Below are 27,122 nucleotides of genomic sequence, written 5' to 3' on the forward strand. Positions count from 1 at the left end.
AATGACTATATAAATTTGAATTAATAAAATAAAAATTTTCACTGAATATACTATATTAAAGCCGATAGACAGTGATATCTCTGAATTAATATTGATAAGTTAAAATCTAATCTGACTAATAAAAATCAAAGAATAAATTTTTATTATTTTCAAAAATAAAAGGTTAAACACTTATTATATTAATTAATTCATTGTTTTTTTAATAGCTTACAAATTTTAACTAAAAAGCTCTACAAATATTTAAAGTTAAAAATAATCAATACAAAATATTTTTATATAAACTTAAAATTATTTTAGGTTCTACAAGAGTTAGATCATTTCTTTTGTTTGGAGGAATTCATCACCTTTTATATTAAATTTGTATTTAATATTACATTTTAAAATAGAAGTAAAATTTTCAATATTAAAAAAATAAATTATTAATAAATGATTAAAAAAAAAAATAAATAAATAAATAGTTACTTTCTCAATCATAGAAAAACTCTTTGATTAATCTTTTGTTTTTGAAGTATTATTTGAGAAATTAAAATCATATTTTAATCCTTTTGTGTAAAAAAAGCTATCTAGCTCTTTTTTTTATTAACTGCCCTATATTTGTAATTATTTGTTTGATTTGCTACTCTCTTGTTATTGATTTTTATTTTAAAATTATCCTCTTTCAGAATTTTATTTTTTTTATGTTTAAACATTTTTCTAACTTTTCAAATCAGATGAGCGTATTTAGTTGTTACTAATTTCTGATTAATTTATTTGGCTCGCTGTTATATCATAAGATGTATCGTCTTCATCTCTCAATAAATCTCTAGTCCTATTTCCAACACCTCCATATTCTACTTTCTTAGTATAAGAATCCTCCTGTTTATTTGCTGAAGATTGTGGAGTGCTTCTTTCAATTTATTAGTTTCTATTTGTTGGAGAGGTTAACTTATTTTAAATTTATTGTTTTTTCTATTTCTCTTCCTCTTTTTTTTTCTATATCAAATCATTAATGTTAACTTTGGTATTATTGTATTTTTATAAAACCTTTTGAATTTCTTCTTCATCACTATCAGAATCATTATATTTTTTATCTTTTAAACTGGCTCTCTAATTAATATTTTGCTATATTATTTAATTGCTCAAATTTTTATTTGATTTATTTTCTTATATTTTATCCTCGCTGTTAAGTTAGTTAAGTAAATTTAAATTATTGGTGTTCCTAACATTTCTTTATTATTATTCGTTGCTAGCAGACCTACTTACAATCTCTCTGCTGAATGAATCTGTGTTATTTTCAGCTGTCATTATTCTTTAGTTAAGTCTCATAATATCTGAATCATCCCCTAAAGAAAATATTTAATTACCTTTATTATTAAATTAATTATGCCTATTGTGTTTATAATTTTCATCAATAGCTTCTTAATCTATTTAATCATGCTCTTATTAATTGCTGTAGTCCTCCTCTTTTCTGTAAAAGTTAAATTGATTCTTTTAATCTGAATCAAGTTCTTCATTAAAAGTGTCATTCATATTTACATTTTCAAATTTTTTACTATAGTTATTAACTCCTTTGTTTTAGTTTTTTTCACTGGTGTAAGGTGAAAATTTTTAATTTTAAGGAGGCAAAGATTTAAATTACTACTCTCCAACTCCTTTGTTATATTCTTTGAAAGAGTCATATTTTCTATTTAGTTTCTCTTCGAATCCGTTATTTGCTTCTTCTAGTTATTATTCTGTTTATTGAATAAATTTTTTTAAACGTTCTCTTCTCTATTCTAGGTGGTTAGCTAGATTTTCATCTACTTATTCAGTAGTTGGGCTTTGTATATTTCTTTATTGAATTTCTTCAAATCTATTCAAAGAATTGCTCTTTTGTAAGCGAGATTAAGGTTTTACATTGTGATCTTCATTTTATTCTTAATTTTAATTATTTAATTAAACATTCTCCACCTAGGATTAATATATATTATTTGGTTCCGTTTATAAGTTGTAATTGACATCAAAAATTCTTCTCTTAAATGAATCTGCATGAATAGGCTATTAATTATCTTTACTAAATAAATTCTATTTCACATTTTTTTAATCTAGTACATTCTAAATGCTTGCTAAATTCTACTTAGATGTTTTTGTTTCTGAATCATTACATTAATTATCTCTATCATTAGGATTATAAAATTTATTAGACCTTTCTTAGCTAGAATTGTATTCTCCAACAGAATTTTACCTCATTTATTGTTTGTGGCCAACTTGAGGAGAACTGAATTAGTTTATTCCACTGGGAGGTTTTTAGTTAAAAATATTCTTTCTTTTTGAAAGCAGTTCCTCAATAGACTCATTTAAGGAGTCAGTATTTTAACTCCTGTCATGTTCTTTTTTCTTTTTATTACTAAAATCTTATTGGGCATGATTACTTTCCTAAGAATTATCCCTAAAATTTTAAGTTTAAGAAGCTAATCTGTGAGGTTGATCTTCTTAATAATGTTCTTCCCTTTTCTAATAATTCTGCAACTATTACTATTCTTCTTCATCTATTAATTTTCTCTACTTTAATTTTTCACTAATCAAAGAATACTTTTCTGCCAAGTTGTTATTTCTTTCTTTTCCTTAATTTGCTTAAGAAATATTGCTACTACTATTTCTGCTATGCTTTACAGTAACTGCATGATGTTAATATTATTCATCATCTCCAACTACTTAATCAAACTACCTTTCATTCCTTCTTTCAAAAGCACTCTCTTCCTTTTTGGGACTTATTTTTAATGCATCATACATACTTCTAGGATCCATTTTCATAATTTTCTTTTCAATTGAGAATTATTGATCTTATAATTACTTTATGATCTATGTTTTACAGAAAGCAAATAAATAATTGAATACTTCTATATTTAATTTACATTTTATAACTTCTCAAATTAGCTTGACATTTAATTTGCAAGTTTTACTTCTATTTTATCTATAGATTGTGTCTTTTATTGATCATAAACCACTGTATGCTATTTGATATCACTTCTCTCATTTTTTTCTAATCTATTAAAATTGTGTTGAAAATAATAATATGACAAAAAAGAAAACTGAATTACTTTTCCACCTTTTCCATAATCAAATTGGAAATATATTTGAGATCTTAAATGTCTTTTTTCTACTTTTGTTATTCTCTATCATCTTATTTGGCATTTTATTCTGAAAACTCGAAATACTATAGTCTTTCTTCAATTTCTAGTAAAATAATTTAATTCTTGAATTACTTAACAAACAAATTACTTTATGCAAAATCATTGAAATTAGTCTTAGTCTTTGTACTTAGTAGTTCAAAATAGGCATTAAGCTCTGTTTTTTAAAGGTCAAATTATTCATTTATACTACTTCTAAACTCTTAAAAATGAGTATATAGCTACCTATCCTTTTACTAGCTTTCAATTTCTCCCTTTTTTAGGTATTTAATCAGCTTTTTATAAAAATAAGATGAAATTAAATTACTTTCATCCAGTACAATAGCTCATTCTTTAATGAAGATATTTTTTCTTCAAGTTTGTTTTCCATTTACTTGAGGTCTATTGCTATTTCTGATGAAAACTCTTCATAATTAGCTTAAATCTTTTTATCGAAATTGTCTACTAATTTCTCAAAATCTCTTTACTTTTAGTTGAATTTCTTATTTAAATTGCTTTCCTAATTTAACTTAACAAATGAGAACGTTCAAATATATATTTCAGTTAAATAATCATCAATTTACTAACTTGTCATCCACATCGAATTTAGAATCTAAAACTTTAAATTTCATGTCAATATCAAGATAAATCTTATCTTTGAATACTTTCAAATCTTCTTCCTTTTTAAATATTAATTTGAGAAATTGTCTAACTTTAATGTAATCTAACCTGGTTGTCTACACAGGTTTGCAAAAGTTTATTTATCTTTTAAAATTTGTCTGTTTTCTCCGAAATACGCTCCATTTAATTTTCTATTAATTCCAATCTTTCTTTTATTTAATCACTCTCAACTAAAGTATCAGTCAGCTTTTTTAGCTGATCCTCTAGAAATTGGATATAACTCTCTTTGTCGCCAGACGAAAATTTTTTCTTATTGTGTAAATTTTCATATGATTGCTATTTTTGAGTATTTATATCTCTGTTCATTAATAATGGATGGAAGAATCTATCTATCAATCAATCAAACTAATCTACCTACTTTTGTTGTAATTTTAAAATTTTTGATTTATTAAAAAAATATATTTGTTTTTAATTACAAAAATTTCGCAACTTTATTTAAAATTTACAATTCTTAATTTGAAAATATCTTATTCTTGCATTCATAGATTGAACAATCTCCTCAGATTTTATTTATATCTTTAACAATCATTCTTATTTAAAAATAAATAAATTATTCAATCTTTAAATCTTTATTTTATATTTATTAAAATCTTATTTTAAAATTAACCAGTTAACAAAAAAATATTTTGATGATAAGTTTAAGACATTTATTATTTTTTAAAAATAATTTAAGCTTAGAATAAATAATTAATAATTATAACCAAATAAATATTTATAAAATTAATAAGTTATTCTATTTAATTTTAGTTAAAAATTATCATAATTAATTTGCTATTCGGATGAATATATATTTGATGAGTATTTTAATACTTGATTTAAATTTACCAAAATTAATTTTTTAATTACAATATTTAAATTTTAATTTCATTTATGATAAAAATTTGAAAAAAATCTTAATATTTATTTATTCTAAGATTATATATATACCATTTTATAAATTTAAAGAAGATTTTTAATAATTTTTCTTTAAAAAAAATTTTCTTTAATTTTATTTTATTTTTTTATCTTTGAGTTATTATTTTTTGTTTTTTTCAACTATATTATTTAAATAAATAATTAATTAAAACTATTTTTATGTATAAATTCTTTGTTAATTAACAATTTAAGTTATTAAAACATATTAAAACGCCTTCTAAAATAAGCTTGCTTATTCATCTAAGATAAAATTTAAATTTGTAAAAATTTTATTATTTAAGGGAACTTATTTATTTATTTTTTGGATTAATTTTATTTAATCATGTTTTTATTTTTAAATAATAGATAAAAATTTTTTCAGTATTGATTGAATAAGACAACCTGAAATATTCATTAAATAAACATAATTAATATTTTATTTTAACTCTAATAATAAATATTAATAGCACTTTATATCAATTTCATAGGTAATTTAAAGAAAGCTCATATTTAACTACTCTTGAACACTTTTTAATTTTATTGAGGAAATTAAAAACTATCTGCTATTCGTAAAATGATAAGCTATTGATTAAATTAAATAATTAAATATTTCAACTTCAAGTTTAAAAAAATACTCTATAGCTAAAGATATAATATTAAGGCTACTAAATTTTTATAATAGACGACAGAATTAAAGTAGGGAATTGTAACTAATAGAATTGTTGCTTTTATATAAAATTCAGAAATAATTTCATTTTGAAAAAATAAATCTTACAATAATTTTATTTTCAATATTTTAAGATTAACAATTTGTTGTAGTCCATCTCCCAAGCAAACTAAACCTTCATCATCGATATTATTGCTTCTAATTTTAATAAAAATAAAATTTTTTTACAAAAAATAATATTATTATTTTTCTTTGAAATAAACAATACCCTAATTAAAGTAACAAATATTCTATATTTATGTTTTACTTCAATCCTTGAATAAAACCAGTAACACCTTCACTTCTAATTTCATTCATACTTTTTTATAATACAATTTTAATTAATTAAACAATTAAATTTATGTATAAATTATAATAAATGTATAAAATTTACGAAAAATCTAGTGTCAATTTATTTATGTGTTTGCATTCACCTAAAGCCAATCCTATAGAGCTTAATCCTTCATCTCCAATTTTATTATGGCTATAATTTTAAGATAATTTAAATGTTAAAATATTTTATATAAAAGAAATTTACCATAAAAACAAAGATAAATTTTATAAATGTTCTGCTTTTGCTATTCCTTTAATTAACTTTGCAACTCCTTCATTACTTATATTGTTATCTCTATTTTTAAATATAAATTCCTTTTAATAAATTTAATTTTATAAATCATTTTTACGATAGTTCAACTACTAATTTTTCTAGGTTTTAACATTACTTAAACCCCTAACCAAGGCCTTAAGCCCCTATGTCTCCAATATTATTATCTCTTTTTATAAAATTTATATGTGAACAATGTAAATTCTCAACTGAAAATAATAATTTATAAGATAAAAAAATAATTATTGTATTTTATAATAAAAAAATAAGAGAAAAAAAATAGAAAATGCATTTAATAAATAAAATAACTTACTAAAGATAAATAAAAAGATTTTTAAGATTTAGACTAGACTTAATTCCTTTTGCAAAATCAATCAATCCTGAATCTAAATTTCCATTTTTACTTTTAAACAAAAATAAAAACAAAATAGTATTAATAAAAAAATAAAACCTGAAATAAATCTCAAGATTTTTCAATTTATCTAAATTAGCTAACTCATTCCACAAATAAGAAATACCTTCAGATTCCATGAAATTGCTTCTATATTTATTTATTGAAGTGATTTTAAAAATTTTTAGTCTTTAAATAAAACTAAACAAAAAAAATTAAACCTTAAATCTATTAATAAATTATTCAAATTTTTGCACGAACCAATTCCTTTAGATAGGTCATCTATTCCTTTTTGAGTTATTTGGTTTTTTCTATTATTTAAAAACATAATCAATAAAAACAAACAACAATTATAAAATTATTTAATTTAAAAGAGAGTATTTAAAAATGAATAATTAGAATTTACTATAAATAAAGCTATAAAACTTCTAAATTTTCACATTGTGTCAAATATTTTCCCAAATCAGAAGAACCTTCATCACCAATCCATCTATTAAATTTTCAAGCAAAATTTTAAATTCAATACTTTGAATAGAATACATTTTTTACATAAAATCTAAAAGGAGACCTTTTTAGGAAGAGAACTGAGAGTTTGAAAACTTTGGTAATTTAAAAAGAAAGTTAATAGTTAACTCTTATTAAATAATTATTTACAGCTTCTATGCACTTATACTTTTGGATTTAAATCATAGCTATTTTATTTTTTTGAAAATACAGAATTAGCTGATATTTTTTAATTTTATTTCCCTTTTTTATGAAGTTTATTTAAGGTGAGGGTAAAAATATCCTAATTTTTACAATTTTTTGGGTAAATATTGAATAATTTTCTAAAAAAAATTAGGAAATTATTTGTTTTTTAATTTTTACTTTCCTTTAACATTATTAAACAAAAGTATTAATACAATATTACAACTATTATTAAATAAATATAAAGACTTGAATTTAAATGCTCAAATTTAAATATCAATAAATAAAACAAGGTTTTTAAATAAAAAATTAATATAAAATTATTTTTTTAATTAATCTAGTTAATATCTATATTAGGAATTAAACTCTTGCTCTTAGGCACCAGATGAATTTAAAACCTCAAAGTGTTATTTTTGTTTTTTATTTGGAATTTTAATTATAATATATAGAAATGTTTAATACCTCAAAATTTTAAAATTGATTTTATATCTTAAAAATCTATCAGAATAGTTTAGTAAATTTTCTATTAAAAGCATGAAACTAAAAATCAAAAATAATAAATTTACAAACATGCATATATACATAAATACACATGCATACTACTTTTTATAAATAAAAACAGCTTTTTTGAATTATAAAATATAGGTGTTGTGTTTATTAACTGTTTTAATTTAAACTCAAAAGAAAGAGAATCATTTCAGATTAAATATTATTTATTTTCAATTATTATTGATTGTAATAATTATTTGTAAATTTATAGATAGATTTTGCAAATAAAAGTTTTGAAAAAGTTTGTGCTAATAGATAAATAAAGAGTGGATATACTGATAAAAAATAAAAAATAATTATTTTATTTGTTTTTATTAATTACAATAAAATACATACATAAATAGGTAATAAACTATCCACTATATTTATAAAAAAAGAGTTAGAGTAGATAAAGTAGGAGAAATTTAATATGAGCTATTATACTCCATTTTCTAATAACTATAACGTTTAGAATATATACGAGTCAATATAGAATTCTACTGTATTCAGCCCATAAAAAAGCTATGCAGCCCCAATTTCTAGCTAATATCGTCAAAACTAGTATTCGAATTAAATAGATTACACAAACAAAGGTGCTGCCTATTTTAATGGAACAAATTCTCGTCTTTAATCATCATGTAAATTATGGATCATCCTAATTATTAAATTCTTTGTCATCTTCAGAATTAACTATGTTTTATTATTAATTTAGTTGTTCCTGTTAGTTCAATGCAAGACTCTAAATATTATTAATCATAGCCATAAGCAAGCGCTATAGGAGGTACTTATTCATAAAAAGCAGCATATAAAAGCTATGGAGATAGCAATAATAATTATTTGAATCCTCCTCCACTTAATAACTACAATAGCTCATACTAATATGGAGGTATTTAAAGACCACTTTCTACTTCTTAACTATCTCCTTAAATAGGTATAAGCAGATTTTAAGATTAAAAGTAATATGGATTTTCAGAAGACAAAAAGATAACTTAATATGTTGGGTCATATATACGTGATCCTACAAACGCATAAACAATCCCATATAGCAGATAGGGTGAAGCTAAAAAATTCGATAGTTTTAACATCAACGCATCTTCTTATCTTTATAACAATGGATTATAAAACTCTATGAACAGATTAGATACAATTTAAAGTAGAAGGGAAGATTAAATAAATGTATCATCATTTGCTAGGGCTGAGCCTAATACCGATTATCTCAGATAAAGTTTTGGTAAACCAAGCTAATATTAAAACGAATTTTCTTCTTCACCTGAATTTTCTAAAAATGGAGCTAAAAGTTAAGTTTTGATTTCATAATCTGGAAACGAAACCAGTAAAAGAGACTAAAATTTCTATTATGATAGCTACATTACAATAAATGGACTTGGAACCTATAAAAAATATCCTCTAAAAATGAGAAAAAATGCTTAAAATTAAGATGCTGACAGAAATTAGCCATATTCTTCTAATTAGGGAACTTTTGAAGGTGCAAATTTTGAAAAATCTTAGCAAATTCAGTAGTCTTATGGTGGCTAACAAAATGATAGTAAAGATGAATAAAAAATGACTTATTCATAATTTGCTGCTTAGTTAATAGAAATATCAAAAGCAGAAGCTGAGGTTGAAAATGCTAAAAATTAGCTAATTAATTAAGCAGATTATAACATTCCTTCTTTTTTCTAAATATTTGATAAGAATGCTGTTGGAAAATTGTCTTTATACGATTTTCAATAAGGATAAAAAGGGATTGGATTAAATCTATCTCAGTTATAGCTTTCCCTAATTTTCACAAGATACGTCCCATCTGCTTCTGGTTTATTAATGTAATCATAAACAATTACTTTTTAAAAAATCTAATTCAGTTTAGCCAAAAATAAATAGAGAGCTTTTTAAATAAAAAATCAATATTTCAAAAATTTATTTTTGCATAAGATATTTTCAGTTAAAAATAAGATCAAATGAACTTTATTTGATATATATTTTTATTGATGAACTACTTAATTGAATTAAAATTGTTTTAATTAATATTTAGATATGAGGATTTTGAATAAATGTGTCTGCCATAACTCAATAATGAAGTAGGAAAATATGTAACTTCTAGAAGAGTAGTAGAGGTAAATTAAACAGTTTTTAATCAATCTAATAAATGAAAATAAATTTATTAATAGAGAAATTGGAGTGAATAAACTGTTGATATTTTTAGAAGAATGCTTTAATTTATTTATGAAAGCGAAAATATGATTGACAAACTAAGGAAAAAGCTATTTCAAAGCTCTACTAGAGTAGATTAATTTTTTAGAGAACTCAACAGTGAAAGAAATGGTAGAATAACTATATCTGAGCTAGAAAGAGCTTTGTAAAGATTTAGCGACTCTCTATCAGCTTATTAAGTAGCTGTCCTCTTCTATAGAATGTGCTAAAATAAGGCAAACTATCTTACATACGACGCATTTGAGAGGTTCTGTTATGGAGGAGAAGTAGGAAGATCTGAGTTTTTAAATAGCCTGAGCAGAAGCAAAGTAACTGAAAACACCTATGGCGAATATAAATTTGAATATACACAATTTAAGCCCAGAAATAATTTCAGTAAAGTAATTGAAAAATTAATAGCAAATGCAAATCTGGAAGCCGACATTGAGTAAATTTAAAAATACCTCATCACAAAAAGAGATCTGAAGCTTCATAATTTATTTGGAATGTTCCGTCCTGAAAAAAATTATGTTGATGTTTACAGCTTCACTTAAACTCTGAAAAATCAATTTAATATTCCTCTTGTAGACCCTACAGATGTCGCACTACTCTTCAGAAAAATAAAGGATACAAACAAATAGTAATTTTAAATCTTAAATAAATTTATAAACAAATAATTACTTTCAATTTTTAATTTGAAATTTATAATTTTTTTATAATAAAAAGACCTGATTTAATAGATTTTTCTGAATTTTGTAATCTGATTATTCCTAAAGGTGAGTAACCTTCTAAGGAGATTTTTGATAAAGATAGAGCAGGTGACTTAGAATTTTACTCAGAAACATTTACATTTTTGCAAAAATTATTTAAATCTCACTTAAATAATGAGGTCATTTTTAATGAAGTTAGACTTGAAATATAAACAAAATCTATAAATTTAAATGATCTCTTTGACTTCTTAAGTTAAAATAAAAGCTACTTAGAAAGACAAGATTTCGACAGAACTTTAAAAGATAATGGATCTCCTCATAATACTCGCTATCATGATCTTATATTTTCCAGATTTGATCCTAGATATGAAGGCATAACTAACTTTACAATATTCTCTCAGACATTAAAAATCTGAATCTTATATACCAATTAGTTATTAAATAAAATGAATAAATATTTTAATACAAATTTATATAATTACTGTTCAAATAGATAATAGATTTTAATTGTTTGTATGCTTTATTATGTCATTCATTATCATATATAATATATATTATATTTGTTTATTTTATTAAAAAGTTAAAAAATATTTATAATAATTAAAAAAAACAACTAAAAAATTATAAGAAAACATAGATATTTTTTGATAGAGAATAAAACAAGTTAGTAGTATATATTATCAATGTTTTTACCATCGATTATTTATTTAAATTAAAATAAATTTATTTATTTAAAAATGCTTTATTATTTACCAACTCTATAACAATATTTAGTGCAATTATAATTTCATCATATTTTAAATTTAGCAAATCTATTTTCAATATCCTCTATTAATTATGATTTTAATTCATCAATATTCTACTATTTAGGTTTGCTTACAATGAAATCAAGTAATTATTTAACCTATAAGATATTTCTATCTTCGTCTCCAGTTCTTTTCATTATTAACAAAAGTGCTGCCCTTCCACTCATTTTTTAGGTTTAATGATTATATGATTTTTCACCTAATGCAACTTTAAATTAATCAAGTTTCTCCTCTAATTATTTTTTTGAAAAGGCTCCTTTATAAATCTCTTTATGAACAGATTCATAACTGAATTATAAATCATTTGGATTTTTTAAATACTTTTGTATGTCAACATCTTCTACTGTTGATCCTTGTGATTCTTGAGAGGAAATTGAGATAGACGACTTTTCAATAGATTTACCTGTTTAAATAACTTCCATGATTAATTAATAAAATTGAATTTTTATTTATATGATTTTAATTATCAAATTAGAAGATATCTAATTATTAGGTTTCTTAACCACTAACAATTCAAAAATAAAAGTATTTTTTTAAAATAAAAGTATTTTATTTTTTAATATTTGATTAAAATAGATAAATAAACAATTATTTTAAAAAACTACAAGAAATTCAAAATAAAAGTATTTTATGCTTTAATCTTTGATTAATAAATAATCAATTAACCTTAAAATAATTTATTTACTAATTTAAAAATGATATCTTTAATATAGTTTAAAATTTAAGATGAAAAAATATTTAATAGAATATAATCTAAATAAATAAATTTACACCATTCTTACCTCTTAGCTCTTAAAAAATATAATAAAAATAAATTAGAATTTTGTTAATTAATGGATAAGATAAAAACTTTTTTATGCATAAATCTTTTTAAAAATAAAAATATTTAATAGTAAATATCAAATTTAGAATTTTATGCTAATTATTTTTTAATTTAATATATAAAATATTCGCTCTTTCTCAATAATTTATTGTCAAGGTTTTTATTTAGACTAAGATGCCCAAAAACAGTAAGGTAGTTTTATATATTTTAAAAAGAAGTACTAAATAATGCATATTAAAATATATAATTTATTTTAAAAAGACTTATTGACTATATGTTAGATAAATAGATATGAAGATAAAAATATTGATTTTATTGACGAGATTTTTGAAGATAAATTAAATCTAATAAAAGGTTTATTTTTTATTAATTTATAATATCCATTTTATTTTATTTATTAGATTGTAAATTTTACTGGATTGTTAAGAATTAATTTATATTTTTTAATGATTATTTAATAGATTTCTTTCCATGCTAATTAAAACAAAATTAAATATATATAAGCAAATATAGTGTAAAATAGCCATAAATCAATAATTAAATAAATATTAGACGGATGCTTAATTTTGATGAATTAATTGGCTGACTTTATTTACAAATAATATTGTAAATAAATAAAATCTAACAAGATATACGCACAAATAAAATTAATAAAATATAACTATTATCATCATTTTAGCAAGCAAGTTTCTTATTAGGCTAAATAAATAAAAAGCAGGACACAGAAATGTTTGAAAAGAAGCGTCTATAGTTTTCTCCAGGCAACAACGTATAAATAAATTTTAATGGTTTTAATAAGTTATTTAGATACTTTAATTTACTAATTCTCATATATATCATATTACAAAATTGGGTTTATCTTAAGAAATAAAATAGCAAGTATACTCTAAAAATAATACTTTTTTATAATCAAATAGGACCATTTAGAGGATAATAATGAGTATACGAGATATAGCAAGTAGGAATTAAAGTAAGAACTTGATAATGTGTAGTAATTAACTTAAAAACATATGCTTGACTAATACACTCCTTAGTAAAAGGATCAACTAATCTTAAATTTAGCATCTAAGATAGATATAATGGCAAATGAGATATTCAATCTTTCTAATATAGCTGACACACTCATGTATGAACAGAAACTAGCAAAGGAAAAGTATGAGACCCTAAAGTCAAGATTCAACACTATAGCAATGACCCAATAAAAGGAAGATATAATCAATAATAACCCATATAAGTTTTAAGAGACAGGATAAAACGCTATGAGATATAATCAATACAGTAAAAAAGAAATGTACCAACTCCTTAAAAACGCAGACAATAAATCTTTAACATCTCCAAGAAGAGTTATTTAATCTATCGGCATACTTTACAAGGATAAATTATTATCTCAGTAAATGCTAAGAGATAGAATTAATGAATTAGAAAATGAAGTGGCAGCACTTCATCTAGAAAATAATGATCTAAAGTAAAGCATTGAAACTAATAACTTAATGACATTTGGCAATAAACCAACTGAAAATGAAGAAAAAGAAGACTCTTAGTAAGAAGGTTCAGGAAAAAAAGCTTTTAGTGACTATCATTCTATTGATACCATGGTTTAAAGATATCAAGGAATGTGATAAAAGTTATTTTAAGATTGGTTCATAAGCAATACATACATAATGAGGACTTCATAAAATAGATTATTTTTGATTTATCAATCTATAAATGGAAATTTGTTTGCAAACAGAAAGTAAATACAAGTTAATAAGTAAAAAATTAATAAAATAAATACATGAATTAAAATAATGTAAATAATTTTGAAATTGTTCTAAAATAAATGTTTTTTGTTTTGATAAATTTATTGCTTTTCATGTTTATAATTTTAAATAAATCTTCATTATTCTATTACAGTAAAGTATTATTATCAAGTAAAGGCTTTAAAAAAGCATTTGCTTTAGTAAATTAATATTTTCATTCCTAATAGTTTTCAATAAACCTTATCAAAGAAAGAAATAAATGAACTGATTTTTTAATGAAAAGACTTTAAAATTAATGATTAATCCAATTAAAAGTTATAAAATAAATAGAATAATATTTAAAATGTTAATTTTTTTAAATAATTTCATAAATACTTTTTCAAAATAACAATTTACACTTAAAAGGATCTTTAAAATAGTAAATTTATGATAAAGAATAAGTAAAAAATTGTAAAAACTTTAAAAAAGAAAACGATTTTTTATTATTTCAAAATTGATTTTACAAAAACAATGATCATAATGATAAATACAATAGGTATAATTCTCTCTGAGATAGATTTACAAGAGGAGTTTCGAAGAAAAGATATAAACATAATTAACAAAATATTTTATAAATAATTTATTTAATAATTATTTTTAGAATGAATAAAAATATAAAAATTTTATAAACTTCAATAAACTTTATTTTCTCTTTATTATTTTTGAATAATCATTTAAAACAATAGACATTTTATTATTATTTTATTCAATTATTTATTTTAAAAATTCATTTTTTTCTAATAATTTTTAATTTTTAACAATTTTTCTTTTAATTTATGATTTATCTATCAAGGTTTTATGATATGAAGTCATATATTTATCTGTTTTGTAATTACTTAATAAATTCAGATATTTATTTAAAAATTTATAATAAATCTAAAATTTTTGCTATGTTTAATAAATTTTATTTTAAATTTAAAATTAATCAATCTTTCAACTTTAGAAAAAAAAGTATTTATAATTATTTAATTCAGATTCTTAGTTTAATTACTTCTTTTATCATAAATATTTTAATTATTTTAACAAATTTTATTTTAAATATTTATCATTATTAATATTAAATATATTTTAACATATGTTTACTTATAAATTTCTAATTATTTATTATAATTTTAATTAATTATTTTCACAAATAAATTTTACTTTTATTTATTTAATTTAAATATCTTTAACAATAAATTTTGAAATGGTTAAAAATAATTTGGGAATAAATATAAAAAGAATATCATTAATATAATTTAAATAAAGTAAATTTGATGATAAAATATTGATTGATTGATGGATAAATTACATTTTGCTCAAAATATAATTGCTTAATGAAACAAAACAAAACAATTAAATTAAAAAATTAATTAATGGCATATACAATCTAAATGATACTAATTAAAACTGAGGTTATTTACTAATTAAAATTAAATAAAAAAAATTCATCAATTTTATTCAAATCACCTTGTAACTAAAAAATGCACGTTCACACTTTAAATTGGTAAATTTAAAAGAAAACACTAAAATATTATTAAAATATAAATGTAAGACCTTAAATTTATTCACTCCTTTATTTTAATCTTTGATTGATTAAATCGTAAAAGAAAAAAACTAAAATTCTTATATAAAATATAAATATGAGCTTTGAATTTATTTAGATGGATTTAAAATATAACGCTAGATCTATTTTTTTCAATTGCTCTGCAAAAAGCCATATTAACTAATGGATTGATTAAGGTATTTTATAAAGAACAACAAATAAAAAAGCAACAAATTTAAAATAATGAATTACGAAAGATATATAAAAGAAATATCCAAAGATAATTATTAATTGCTTAAGATATCAGTGTGTAATTTAGATACTTCTTTGTCACTAAATCTTTAATTAGTTTTTTAATTGCATTGTAAACAAAAATTTTTTAATTTATTGAATGCATTATTAGGGTTATTAAAAATCAAAATAAATAACTAAATTAATCAATCACCTCATACTATAACAAATGTACAATTTACAATGTACTTCTTGCTGATAAATAAAACTGATTATTATAAAGCTAAAATAATATAAAATTCGCATGAAATAATTTAATTTTAAGAATAATTTTTTACCTTTATGTATGCAAATACAAAATTTTAAAATTGTTATTTCTTTTATTTAATAGCAGAATTTGTTATTTGATAGATAATTTAGTCGATATTTTCAAAATTTAGATAGAAAGTCTATCTAAGAAATTCAATTATAAATAATAAAACTTATAAAAAATGTAATTAGCACAAATATAATGACAAAATTAAATGTTATTTTGCTTAAAATCAATGTTTTATTGATATAATAAAATAGAATTTTAATTTGCAATATTTATTTAATAAACAAATAAACAAACTTTTTATTGTTACTGTTTGTGAAATTTAGAAAAATTAAATGATAAAGCAAAACCAATTTAAAAATTGAATGTATTTTTTTCATATAAAATAAAAATAAAATTGTGATTTGATTGCTTAAGATCAATTTTATTTGCTGAGTTATTTTAAATTAATATTTTTTATAATAATGTTTATTATAAAAGTATTTGTAAAAATTGCACTGTGGTTTTTTTGTGTTTTTAATCAAACCCTTAAAATGTTTTATGAAATATTGTGGCTATGAATTTACATTAAAAAATGTTAATATAAAAGGAAGCCGAAGACAGAAATTTAAATATTTGTTAATTCTTCAATTAAGTAAATTTGATGTAAACCTATTTTGATATCTTAGAAAGTGATAAAATAATCTATATTTATATCGTATATATAGCAAAAAACTTGAATTTATTAACAAATAAATACTTGAATGAAAGTTGATTCTACTCTTATTTTAACGCTATTATAATTTTATAGCTTTCTCTATTACAAATAAAAATTTTAAATTATTTAATTCAAGCTATAAGCTTAGGTCTTCTAATGGAATAAATGGGAATTCTAAATTTGCGTGTGATTATACTATCAATGGGTTGTACTTAATATTATTCAAGACAGAAACTAAGACTTATTGCAATTTTTTTTTCGAGTTAAGTATTTGACGTCGATCATTGAAATTAATTCTATGCAAACCAAAGAAATGAAATCAATTAGAAAGTAATCAAGTAATATTAAAATGATGCTGATTGATCAAAAAGAAATTGATCTTGCAAATTATATTTAATTGATTAATAATGAGTTATTTTGGATTACGTCAAGAATTAAAAAAATCCGAAAGTCATTTTCATTCTAAAATATTGTAAGTAGAATGAACTATATAAGATTAATATTTTGTAATCATGGTCATATCATTTTGTGGTTATAATTAATTTCTTTTTACAAGGGTTGTTATTCTGTCTGCAAATTTTAGTAATCTAAGATATTAATGGTCGATCAAACATTACTCGTAGCACAGATATAAAATTTATCTTTTATAAAATATGTATGAAATAGAAACTGTGAATATACTAAATAAGGGAGTTAGTGTTTGAAAATTTAATTTTAAAGAAATTAAGGAAAAACTAAGAAAAAAGAATAATATACTAGATTGCGCAATTTATGCTCAATGTATAAATGACGATCTATTGATTTGACCAGCTTATTCTTAGCATTAGTACTTTAAATTAAATTACAGCTAATTTAAATAATCTTAAATTTTTGGTATTAATTAATAAAAAATTAAAACAAAGGTACATAAATACACACAAAATAATCAATCAATCAATAATAAAAGCAAAACAAAAGCAACAAAAAATGTCTCAAGCCAACGAACGTATTGAAACTTTAACTAAGCAAGTCAAAGAATCAACACTTATTGCCGATGGTAAGCAATACCTTTCCATTAAATTTTTGATACTTTTTCTAGATAGCATAATTTTCTTATTTTTGTATTTTCTGAGATATCTTTATGTTTATTTTTAAAGGTTTATAAGCTTTAACTCATTCATTCATTCATACATACATATAAACAAGCATACCAATTACATAATATATTAAATAAGTTTATTATTTTATATTAACCTTTACCTATAAATGAATAGAATTAAATCCTAAAAAGTCTTTAGAATTCTATAGATAAAAATCCACTATTTGCCCCAAATAAGTAGAAAATACAATCTATGGATATAATAGTCATTACATGAAGCGTGTCTATGAAGTCATTAAAAATAGTCCTTAGATTTTCAGACATCCTCATTTGGAAGAGTGGAGTAGAGAAGTTTACAGATATATGTCTTTCCGTTAATTAGTTCAATTCGATAAGGAAAAAAATATGAGCTATGAAGACTACAAGAAAGATCCTCATATTGCCACTATTATGGGAACTGCTTTATACTAATGGAATGCCTCTCACTGCATTAAGCACGGTGTACACTTCTATCTTTATGCCAAAACTATTATAAACCTAGGAACCTAAAAGCACGAAAAATATGTCCAAAGATCAATAGATTTAAGTGATGTAGGTTCATTCTCATTGACAGAATTAGGTCATGGTTCTAATGTCCGTTCTATTTTAACTACTGCCACTTATGATACTGCCACAAATGAATTTATCATCAATACTCCTAATGATTTAGCTCTTAAATGGTGGATTGGTGCTACTGCTTAACTCGCTAACCAAACTGTTGTTTGGGCCTAATTACTCCTTAATGGTGAAAATCATGGTGTCCATGCCTTCCTCGTACCCATCAGATCACTTGTAATATTTTAATTTCTTTCATAGTTCCAAAAATCCATTTCAAAAAAGTTTGTAGAACTAAAGTTAATTAATAATGACAACTTAAGAAAATAAAAATATCTAAGTAAATAAATATATATTTTAATAATTTTAGGAAGATCATCAACCAATGCCTGGTGTTGTTATTGGAGACTGTGGTTCTAAGGTTGGTTTAGATGGTATCGATAATGGTTTCTTATAATTCACTAACTACAGAGTTCCTTATGACTCCTTACTTGACAAGTTCTCTTAAATTGAAGATGGAAAGTAAGAATTTATAAGTTTATTTAGTTTAGTTAATTTATAGTAAATACATCCTTGAAGTGGATTGTGCAAGATAGATCAAATTAAGAATAGCTCATATTTTGAATATTAATAATATTTAATAAAACAAACTCCATAATTTATTTTAAAGCTGATCAAAAAAAGCCAAATTATTTGAATTTAACGAAAAAGATATTTTGTAAAGCGAATCATTAAATAATCAATTTTTTCTAAATTGACGCTTTTTCGAAAAGATATTTCTATCCATTTATTCTATTTATAAAAGATAAACAGAATTATAAATTAAATAATACATAAAAATAAAAGAATTTCATAATTACTTTCTTCTTTATTCCAATTACACATGTTATTTACAAAATTATTTAATAATTAATTAGATTCAAGACTTCAATTCCTAGTGCTGACAGACGTTTTGGTTTACAACTTGGATCTTTATCTGGTGGTAGAATTGTAATTAGTATGCATGCTGGCTCTAATGCTATGATGGCCTTGACTATTGCTACTAGATATGCTTGTATTCGTAAGTAATTCGGTCTTCCTGGTCAACCTGAAAATTCCATTATTGAATATCCTTTGGTTTAATATAGACTTATGAGCTCTCTTGCCAAATATGCTGTCTAACAAGTTGCTGCTTTAAACCTCAACTAATTATGGGATCACAACTAAGAAAATGTCTTAGACTTAAAGAATAACTTAATCAATTAACTCCATGCACAATCATCAGTCATGAAGGCTATTTGCTCATGGTAAGCTAAGGATATAATTTAAATCTCAAGAGAAATACTTGGTGGACATGGTTACTCTTCTTATAATAGAATTGGTATGCTCTACAGAGACAATGGTAATTTTTAAATAATTTATCTATGAAAAAAAATTAAAATAATTTTTGAAATATTAAAATAAATTCTTGTTGTTTTTTTTTAAATTAAATTTTATTTAAAAATAAATTTATTTAGATATTAACATTACTTGGGAAGGAGATAACAATGTTTTACTCTAATAAACTTCTAAATTCCTTTTAGACGCAGCAAGAACTTTGATGAAAGGCAAAGAAATTAAATATCCAACAATTAAATTCTTAACAGTAGAGCCCGTTGAAGGTTAAAAATGGGATGCCAAGGAAGTTGCTTAATTTAGAAACCCAGAAAATATTTTAAGAGCTATGGAATGGCGTGTTAACTTATTGCTTTAGAGATCTGGCTTGAAATTACAAGAAAACCTTGGAAGCCATCCTGATCCTTTCGCTGCATGGAATGGAACATAAGTTTTCTACTTAAATAGCTTAGCCCTCGCTTATGGTGAAGTCTATCAAGCTCAAGAATTTATTTCAGCCCTTAACAAAATTCATCACGAACAAACAAAGGTAAATATTTATAATTTATATCAATAATTAAAATTAAATCTAAATTAACTAATTATAGGAATTCATGTTGAATTTGTTCGAATTATGGGGATTGAATATTATTATCAATGATTTGGGTACTTTCAGAGAAGGAGATTTTGTTGAATCAGACACTGCTAAGTAAATGAAGGACAGAGTTGTTGAACTTATCAAGTAATAATTTTAATTTTTTTCTTTTGAAAGGAATTTAATTTATTTTAATTTTAATTAATAGAGCCTTAAAGGATGAAGCTATTGGTTTCTTAGATGTTGTTTGCCCTCCTGATCATATCTTAGGTTCTCCCTTTGGTGCTAAAGACGGTGATATCTACAATAAATATCTCACCTACGTTAGAGGTGCTAAAAATTCTTACAGTAGAGTTGACTGGTGGAATGAAATTCATCCTAAGAAATAGTGAAAAAATAAAAAATTAACTTATTTAAAATAAAATCTAAAAAATTAAAAAATAAATTATTACAAATCAAGATAATTAATAAAAAATAAATACACTAAAATACAATTTAACTTTATTATTATTTTTATACATCTACACTCATGTAACTAAATTTTAGCTCTTCATTTATTCATTAATTCAGTCAATCAGTCATTCATCGATTCTTTAATTTCATTTAGAATAAATATTCTTAAATCTGTTTTTTTCTATTTATTCAACAACAAAATGATTTAATTCATTAAATTAATCTGGAATATTTGTTAAAAACAAATATATTTTTTAATTTTAATTTCTTTTGTGACAAAATAAAATAAGAAAGATGTTTTTGCTTTCTTTTTTTCTTAATTAATTTTATTTTTCTGGTAAATAACAGCTCTTAATAAAATTTACTTACTTATTTTAAGATTAAATTAAATAAGGCTATTGATCAGATTTTTTCATGTGAAATAAATAAATTGATTACCGCAGATTGCTGCTTTATAGATAGAATTTATTTATCTTACGACTAATACATACATATTAGCTATTGATCTATTCTTTAAACTTTGAACTAATTATACATTTTTTTCGTTTTTGTTATTTAATAAAAACTTATTAAAGTAGTCCAATTATTTAAGATAAGTAATTAGTATTAATGCAAAAATATTCAGAAGATTTTGAAGACATCTTAGTTAAATAAGAGTATATACTTTCATTTGTAGGAATCAAAAATAAAAATAGACTTTAATTTCACCAATAAATTTTATTAGCTCCTATTAAATATGAGATCATCAAAATTTATTTATTTATTTTATAAAATCGTCAATCATCTATTCTTATTACACTACTAATCAATTTATTTATAAATATGTCAATAAATCAATATTGAATTTGTGTGAAGAATACATTAATTATTTCTACTAAATTAATTAATTAATTTTTTAACAATTAATTGACTAATTAATTAATTATTTGTATAAAAGCCAAGCAAAAGGTTTTGATTAATATTTTTTATTATCTTAAAATTCTACTAATATATAAATAAAACAAAAATAGACAACATTCATTAAAATATATTGCATAAAGCAAGAAGGTGCAGATAATCCTATTAGTTAGCTCAAAGTCATCTTATAAATTAGCAATACAACATATAGCTTAAACTTAAAGAATATAGTTATAATCATTTGAAGACATTCCATCCAGTTTATATTAATAAGAAAATATGAATTGCCTTAGGAATCTATAAAACAGCAATCCTGCTAATAGAAAAGAAAGTCTTGACTACAGTCCTATAAATGAAAAAAAATCTAACTCTTAAAATGTAGAGAGCTAAAAATACCTTTCTCCCTAACAGCTAGGGTAAAGCTATTCTACTTAGCCCAGTTTTAGAAGTCCTATGAGCGGTGAGAACAGCAGTTGCTGCTAAAACTAATAATAAATCAGTTTTGTATAGCAAGCACATCCGTCTCTTCCTTGTTTTGAAGAAGAATTTGAATATTCGCCTGCTGAGGGTATTTGTACTCCCTAAAATGGAAATAATAAAGATAGCACTACTAAATAATTATGCGAATAAGCATCTTCCTTTTCTTAGAAATCAGAATACTCCATACAGCTCTTCAACTAGTAAACATTATTTAACTTTTTACAAAAAATGAGATTTTAATTCAGCATCTTAATGCTAAAATCCTCACATAATTCTAAAGCTTATGAACGATATTTCTATTTAAAAAATGAATTAAAGTTATAATCTTTAATGATATTAAAAAATTTTTCTCTTTTAAATCTTAATGATTCAATGAATAAATATGTGAGTTGTATGAGTATTTTATTTAATATGAAAATATTTAATATTAGGTTGAGTGAATAATTCAGTAATATAAGCTTAGAAGATCAAACAATAGGAAGTCCCTTGTAAAACAACAGCTCATACTTTTAAGAAAAATCTCAGAATAGTGAATAGAATTTTTACAATATGAGTGACACATTTTTAAATAGTACACAGAATAGCAAGACTCCTTATGGAATTAGAAATTAATATATAGAAAACCCAGATATTGAGTTCTTTTTGAAGAAAGGAATTATGAGTGCTCGCTATACTAATTCTAATGCTTTTGTCAAAAGAAACGACCAATAATCTACACCTAAAGATCAGGATGGAATGGAAGAGAGTTTTGATGAGATTATTACTAAGTTTGATGAAGCATTGGAAGTTTCAGATTTTACTCAGAAGGTAAAATAAGATGATTTGGTGATGCAAATTCCTTTGTAAACTCCTAAAAGTCAAAGAAAATTAAAGGAAGATGACTGGAAAGAAAATTTTAGTTCTCCTGAGAGATTGAGTCTTTAGACAAGCTTATTTAGTAAAAATAAAACATAATTTGATAATTAACTTTGCACTCTATCAAATAATAATTAAGCCATTCCTAGCATTTGGAAAAGCTCTAAGTAGAAATTCAATAAAAAAAAATCTGATCGTTTTATTCCTAATCGTAAAACATCAAAGTTATCTATTGCACTCACATCTGCGCATGAAATTAAAGATGAAAATGAAAACAAGAATTTCTTTAAAGGCGAATTTTACGATAAGTAATCTTAAGTTTCTATTGAAGAACTCTATAAATCTCACATTTTGGGAATATCAAACAATAATTAAAAAACTCCCTTCGGTATTTCGTCTTCTTAATTTTCACAATATTTTGCAAACCATGGAAGTGCCATGATTCCACCAAGATATGTAAACAATTCTTCCTAAGAAGTAGAGCGCTCAAATAATACTCCCCACTTACCAATTTACTTAAACCAAGACGAAAATGAAGTGTCTCAAACAATTCAGAGCTTCTCTAATTAAAATATTTTAAGATTTAAGGATTCTCCTTAGAAGAACAAATAAGATATTGGAAAGTTCCTACCTGAATATTCTAACAAGTATAGCTTAATTGATAATTAAAACTCTTGCATATTTGATTTTAAGAGAAAAGAAACTCGTAAAATAAACAAAATTCCTTTTAAAGTTTTGGATGCACCATCACTATAAGACGACTTTTATCTAAACCTAGTAGATTGGTCTAGCACTAACATTTTAGCTGTTGCTTTAGGTTCTTGCGTTTATCTGTGGAAGGCAGACAACAACAAGGTTATTAAATTTTGTGATTTAGGTTCTACAACTGTCACTAGTGTTGCATGGCATCCAAAAGGCCATCAACTTTCTCTTGGCACATCTGCTGGATAGGTCTAAGTCTGGGATGCGAACAGCTTAAAAATGTTAAGATCCTACAATGATCATATTGTTAGAGTTGGTTCTCTTTCATGGTCAACGTCTCTTTTAGCATGTGGTTCAAGAGATAAAACAATATCTCTTAGAGACTAAAGAGATGATAATTCAATAGTAAGAACATTTAAAGAACATAAATAAGAAGTCTGTGGACTGAAATGGAGTTTCGACGAGCAATACCTAGCTTCTGGTGGAAATGATAATAAATTATTTGTTTGGAATAATCACTCTACTATTCCCATTTGTAAATTTACTTAGCACACAGCTGCAGTGAAGGCAATAGCATGGTCTCCACACTAGCATGGTAATTATATATTTTTTTTTTTGAGTTTTAATTGATAAAAAACAATATAAATTTTAGGTTTACTTGCTTCTGGTGGTGGTACTCAAGATAGATGCATAAGATTCTGGAATACATAAACAAGCACAATGCTCGATTATATAGACACTTAATCATAAGTTTGTAATTTAATGTTTGGCAAAACAGAAAATGAAATTGTGAGCACCCATGGATATTCGCTTAACTAAATAGTTGTTTGGAAATATCCTTCCTTACAAAAAATTGCAGAGCTTACTGGACACACATCTAGAGTACTTTTCTTGGCAATGAGTCCCGATGGCTAAACAATAGTGACAGGAGCTGGAGATGAAACTCTGAGATTTTGGAAGGTTTTCCCTTCAGTAAATGATGGTTACAAACCCCCAAGTGTATTAGTAAATGATATTAGAGATCTAAGATGAATTATAATTCAATCTTTATAAAAAAATGAAAATTTTTTATTTCAAAATAACTTTTTAAATAAAAGGAATAAATAAATAACAACAATATTCTCCTTCTTTTCCTTTTACAGCTTATTCAAATTTAAAAATATAAAATGAACATCACTTATGTTTAAATAAAACTACTAAAAAGTAAACAAAAAAATAAATATTTAAACAAATATAAATAAATAAATAAACTAATAACTATCTAATCAATCAACTAAATTCTTCATAATATAAAATTATAAGCAAATATGACTAATATTAGTTCTAAATATATATAATATACTATCTTATATAATATAAACTATACATCAATTTATAAAAAAAATAAATAAATTATTATAAATCAATACTCTTTCTTATACATTTTTATTCTTTCTAGATTTATAAATTTCTTATTAATTGAAAATCATACTTTGTAAATTTTTTTTTATACTGAGTTTATAAATTTGTTTAATCTTTTTATTTTCAAAAATTTTTAAAAAAATTTTGAATATTTTCTTTTTTTTATAAATAATTTAATTGAAATTTTTTGATATGCATGAAAATGATGTTTTTTTGAGTTACTCTAGCTATAAATAAAAAATATACCAAACAAATAATTTTTTGCTAATACTAATACTAAGTTTATATTATTTTAGATGTTTGATCAAATTTTTTGTAAAAACTTAGCTTATTTATATATATCAAGGATGAGGAGATCTTACACAGTAATAGGCAGTAGAAAATACGTCTTTAGAACATTAGAGCCCTGGACAGATCATTCTTAAAGCATAAATTATTTTCTGAGGTACAAGTATCGCTTTCTAAATACCTTTCAGGACTATAAAAAAGCAAATATATTACTAAAATTAAAGCTCCAAACAAAAGCAATGCTAAACTTACTATTTTTTGAATATCCATTTTTAAGTTGAATTCTTATTTATTTATTGATTTACTTATTTTTTTATAATTTATGTTTATAAAAGATAGAAACATCGAATTCCAACTTGAATATAAATATTTTGATAAAATAAAAAAATTTTTTAAAGTTATTTTGAAAATTTTGTCATATTAAAAATAATGAATGTATATCTGATGGTGAAAAATAATTTAATTAATTAAAAAAGAATTTAATTGTAACAAAGGAAATTAATTATTATAAATTATAATAAATCACTGAGATAAAATATCCTTATGTATTTACTTTTAGCTTTGAATATTTTTTTATTTTTATTTGAATTATAATTTTTTTAAAATTTATTTTAAAAAAATAATATTTATTAATTAAAGAAATAAATTATAATTTAAAATCATAAATTTTTCCCTTTAAATACAGTATAAATGTTAATGAATTTTCGATTTAAAATGAATATTTTAGCACTATTTGTATTGTTTGAAAGTAGTAAATAAACTTTTGCAAAAATTTACTTAAAGAAAGTAAAAAAATTCTTAAGCTTTAAAAAAATAAATTTGTAAGTAAAATCTGTTATTGTAAAATTATTTGAAGTTTACAATTTTAAACATCAAAATATAATGGCAAACAAAGAAAGCAGAAAAATATAATTTAAAAGTATTTATTTATTTATGTGCAATATTTTTAATTGTGTTTGTAAATCAATCTATACTTTTTAGAGATTAGATTTTTTTTATTTTTAGATAATACATATCTCCAAATACACTGTTGCTTGTTAGATCTTAAGGATAGCATTCTTCTACTTTTTATTGAAGGAAGGTATCAGGACATAATGAAGATGTTAACATTAATTCTTAGAGGTTATTTGAAATATTTGCGTTTAGTAACAGAACATCATTTTATACTTGAGAAATATCTGTTTTGTTTAGTGATCTTAATTTTTATTCATTTTTCAACTGAACTAAATATTTATTTTTAATAAGTTTAGATTTACTAACAGATTTAGACAAATAGATAGTACCTCCAAAATACATCATCAAATTAATTGTTATTATGTCTTCATTAAGATAATCAAGTCCAAATATATTTTCAAATTCATACTTCTTTTAAGTTTCGCAAGAATATAAAAAACATTTGAGACCATCAATTATGTTTTAAAATCCATATTCAAACTATCCTTATCTAAAATATATACTTTCTTCTATTGATTATTTCAAAAAATTTTTAGCATTTTTAGATACATCCTTCTAGCAATCATAAAAAATACCTGCAATAAAATAATTTTTATTATTTAATCTTCCGTTAATCTCAACATTTTTTTCTTTTTAAAATTAGTTTAAATCAAAAAATATAAATTATTTTCTATTATCAGTCTTTTTCCTATACTAGTAAGCAAATTCATAATCAATTTCTCCTTTTTTTTCTTTAATAATCTCCAAAAATGTTTATTACAAAATATAGCAGCCCAT

At 22.6% G+C, this 27,122-nt stretch overlaps 8 protein-coding genes across 8 annotated transcripts; 4 read left to right on the forward strand and 4 right to left on the reverse strand. All coding sequences in view use genetic code 6, as the record gives it.

Annotated features, from left to right (window-relative positions):
• Positions 1-314: 314 nt before the first annotated feature.
• Positions 315-4,115, reverse strand: TTHERM_000242219 (hypothetical protein; the record flags this gene model as incomplete). The annotated part of the gene is made up of 8 exons (XM_012800236.1): positions 315-344; positions 463-2,820; positions 2,874-3,006; positions 3,060-3,195; positions 3,241-3,403; positions 3,457-3,657; positions 3,713-3,808; positions 3,858-4,115. The coding sequence occupies 8 exons, from the start codon at positions 4,113-4,115 to the stop codon at positions 315-317; spliced, it is 3,375 nt and encodes a 1,124-aa protein (XP_012655690.1).
• Positions 4,116-5,185: 1,070 nt separating this feature from the next.
• TTHERM_00242220 (kinase domain protein) lies at positions 5,186-7,094 on the reverse strand (the record flags this gene model as incomplete). Its single annotated transcript, XM_001024945.3, has 13 exons — positions 5,186-5,285; positions 5,339-5,428; positions 5,479-5,568; positions 5,639-5,728; positions 5,804-5,893; positions 5,948-6,037; positions 6,093-6,182; positions 6,327-6,416; positions 6,465-6,554; positions 6,626-6,715; positions 6,811-6,894; positions 6,954-7,003; positions 7,059-7,094. The coding sequence occupies 13 exons, from the start codon at positions 7,092-7,094 to the stop codon at positions 5,186-5,188; spliced, it is 1,080 nt and encodes a 359-aa protein (XP_001024945.3).
• Positions 7,095-7,854: 760 nt separating this feature from the next.
• Positions 7,855-10,935, forward strand: TTHERM_00242230 (EF hand protein; the record flags this gene model as incomplete). Its single annotated transcript, XM_001024946.3, has 5 exons — positions 7,855-8,257; positions 8,332-9,442; positions 9,652-9,733; positions 9,788-10,449; positions 10,536-10,935. The coding sequence occupies exons 1-5, from the start codon at positions 8,050-8,052 to the stop codon at positions 10,933-10,935; spliced, it is 2,463 nt and encodes an 820-aa protein (XP_001024946.1). The 5' UTR covers positions 7,855-8,049.
• A 374-nt stretch (positions 10,936-11,309) lies between these two features.
• TTHERM_00242240 (hypothetical protein) lies at positions 11,310-11,747 on the reverse strand (the record flags this gene model as incomplete). The annotated part of the gene is made up of 1 exon (XM_001024947.1): positions 11,310-11,747. One exon carries the CDS (start codon positions 11,745-11,747, stop codon positions 11,310-11,312), a length of 438 nt encoding a protein of 145 aa, XP_001024947.1.
• Positions 11,748-12,875: 1,128 nt separating this feature from the next.
• TTHERM_00242250 (hypothetical protein) lies at positions 12,876-13,767 on the forward strand (the record flags this gene model as incomplete). The annotated part of the gene is made up of 2 exons (XM_001024948.2): positions 12,876-12,917; positions 13,066-13,767. The coding sequence occupies 2 exons, from the start codon at positions 12,876-12,878 to the stop codon at positions 13,765-13,767; spliced, it is 744 nt and encodes a 247-aa protein (XP_001024948.2).
• A 3,894-nt stretch (positions 13,768-17,661) lies between these two features.
• TTHERM_00242260 (peroxisomal acyl-CoA oxidase) lies at positions 17,662-20,707 on the forward strand (the record flags this gene model as incomplete). Its single annotated transcript, XM_001024949.1, has 7 exons — positions 17,662-17,731; positions 17,949-18,604; positions 18,738-18,889; positions 19,285-19,748; positions 19,864-20,270; positions 20,329-20,462; positions 20,524-20,707. The coding sequence occupies 7 exons, from the start codon at positions 17,662-17,664 to the stop codon at positions 20,705-20,707; spliced, it is 2,067 nt and encodes a 688-aa protein (XP_001024949.1).
• Positions 20,708-21,944: 1,237 nt separating this feature from the next.
• On the forward strand, positions 21,945-24,734 carry TTHERM_00242270 (cell cycle switch protein CCS52A; the record flags this gene model as incomplete). The annotated part of the gene is made up of 2 exons (XM_001024950.2): positions 21,945-24,297; positions 24,355-24,734. The coding sequence occupies 2 exons, from the start codon at positions 21,945-21,947 to the stop codon at positions 24,732-24,734; spliced, it is 2,733 nt and encodes a 910-aa protein (XP_001024950.2).
• Positions 24,735-26,354: 1,620 nt separating this feature from the next.
• Positions 26,355-27,122, reverse strand: TTHERM_00242280 (glycosyl hydrolase family 38 protein; the record flags this gene model as incomplete). Its single annotated transcript, XM_001024951.2, has 1 exon — positions 26,355-27,122. One exon carries the CDS (start codon positions 27,120-27,122, stop codon positions 26,355-26,357), a length of 768 nt encoding a protein of 255 aa, XP_001024951.2.

This window comes from Tetrahymena thermophila (assembly GCF_000189635.1).
Source record: "Tetrahymena thermophila SB210 genomic scaffold scf_8254373, whole genome shotgun sequence".
Taxonomy (NCBI): domain Eukaryota; phylum Ciliophora; class Oligohymenophorea; order Hymenostomatida; family Tetrahymenidae; genus Tetrahymena; species Tetrahymena thermophila.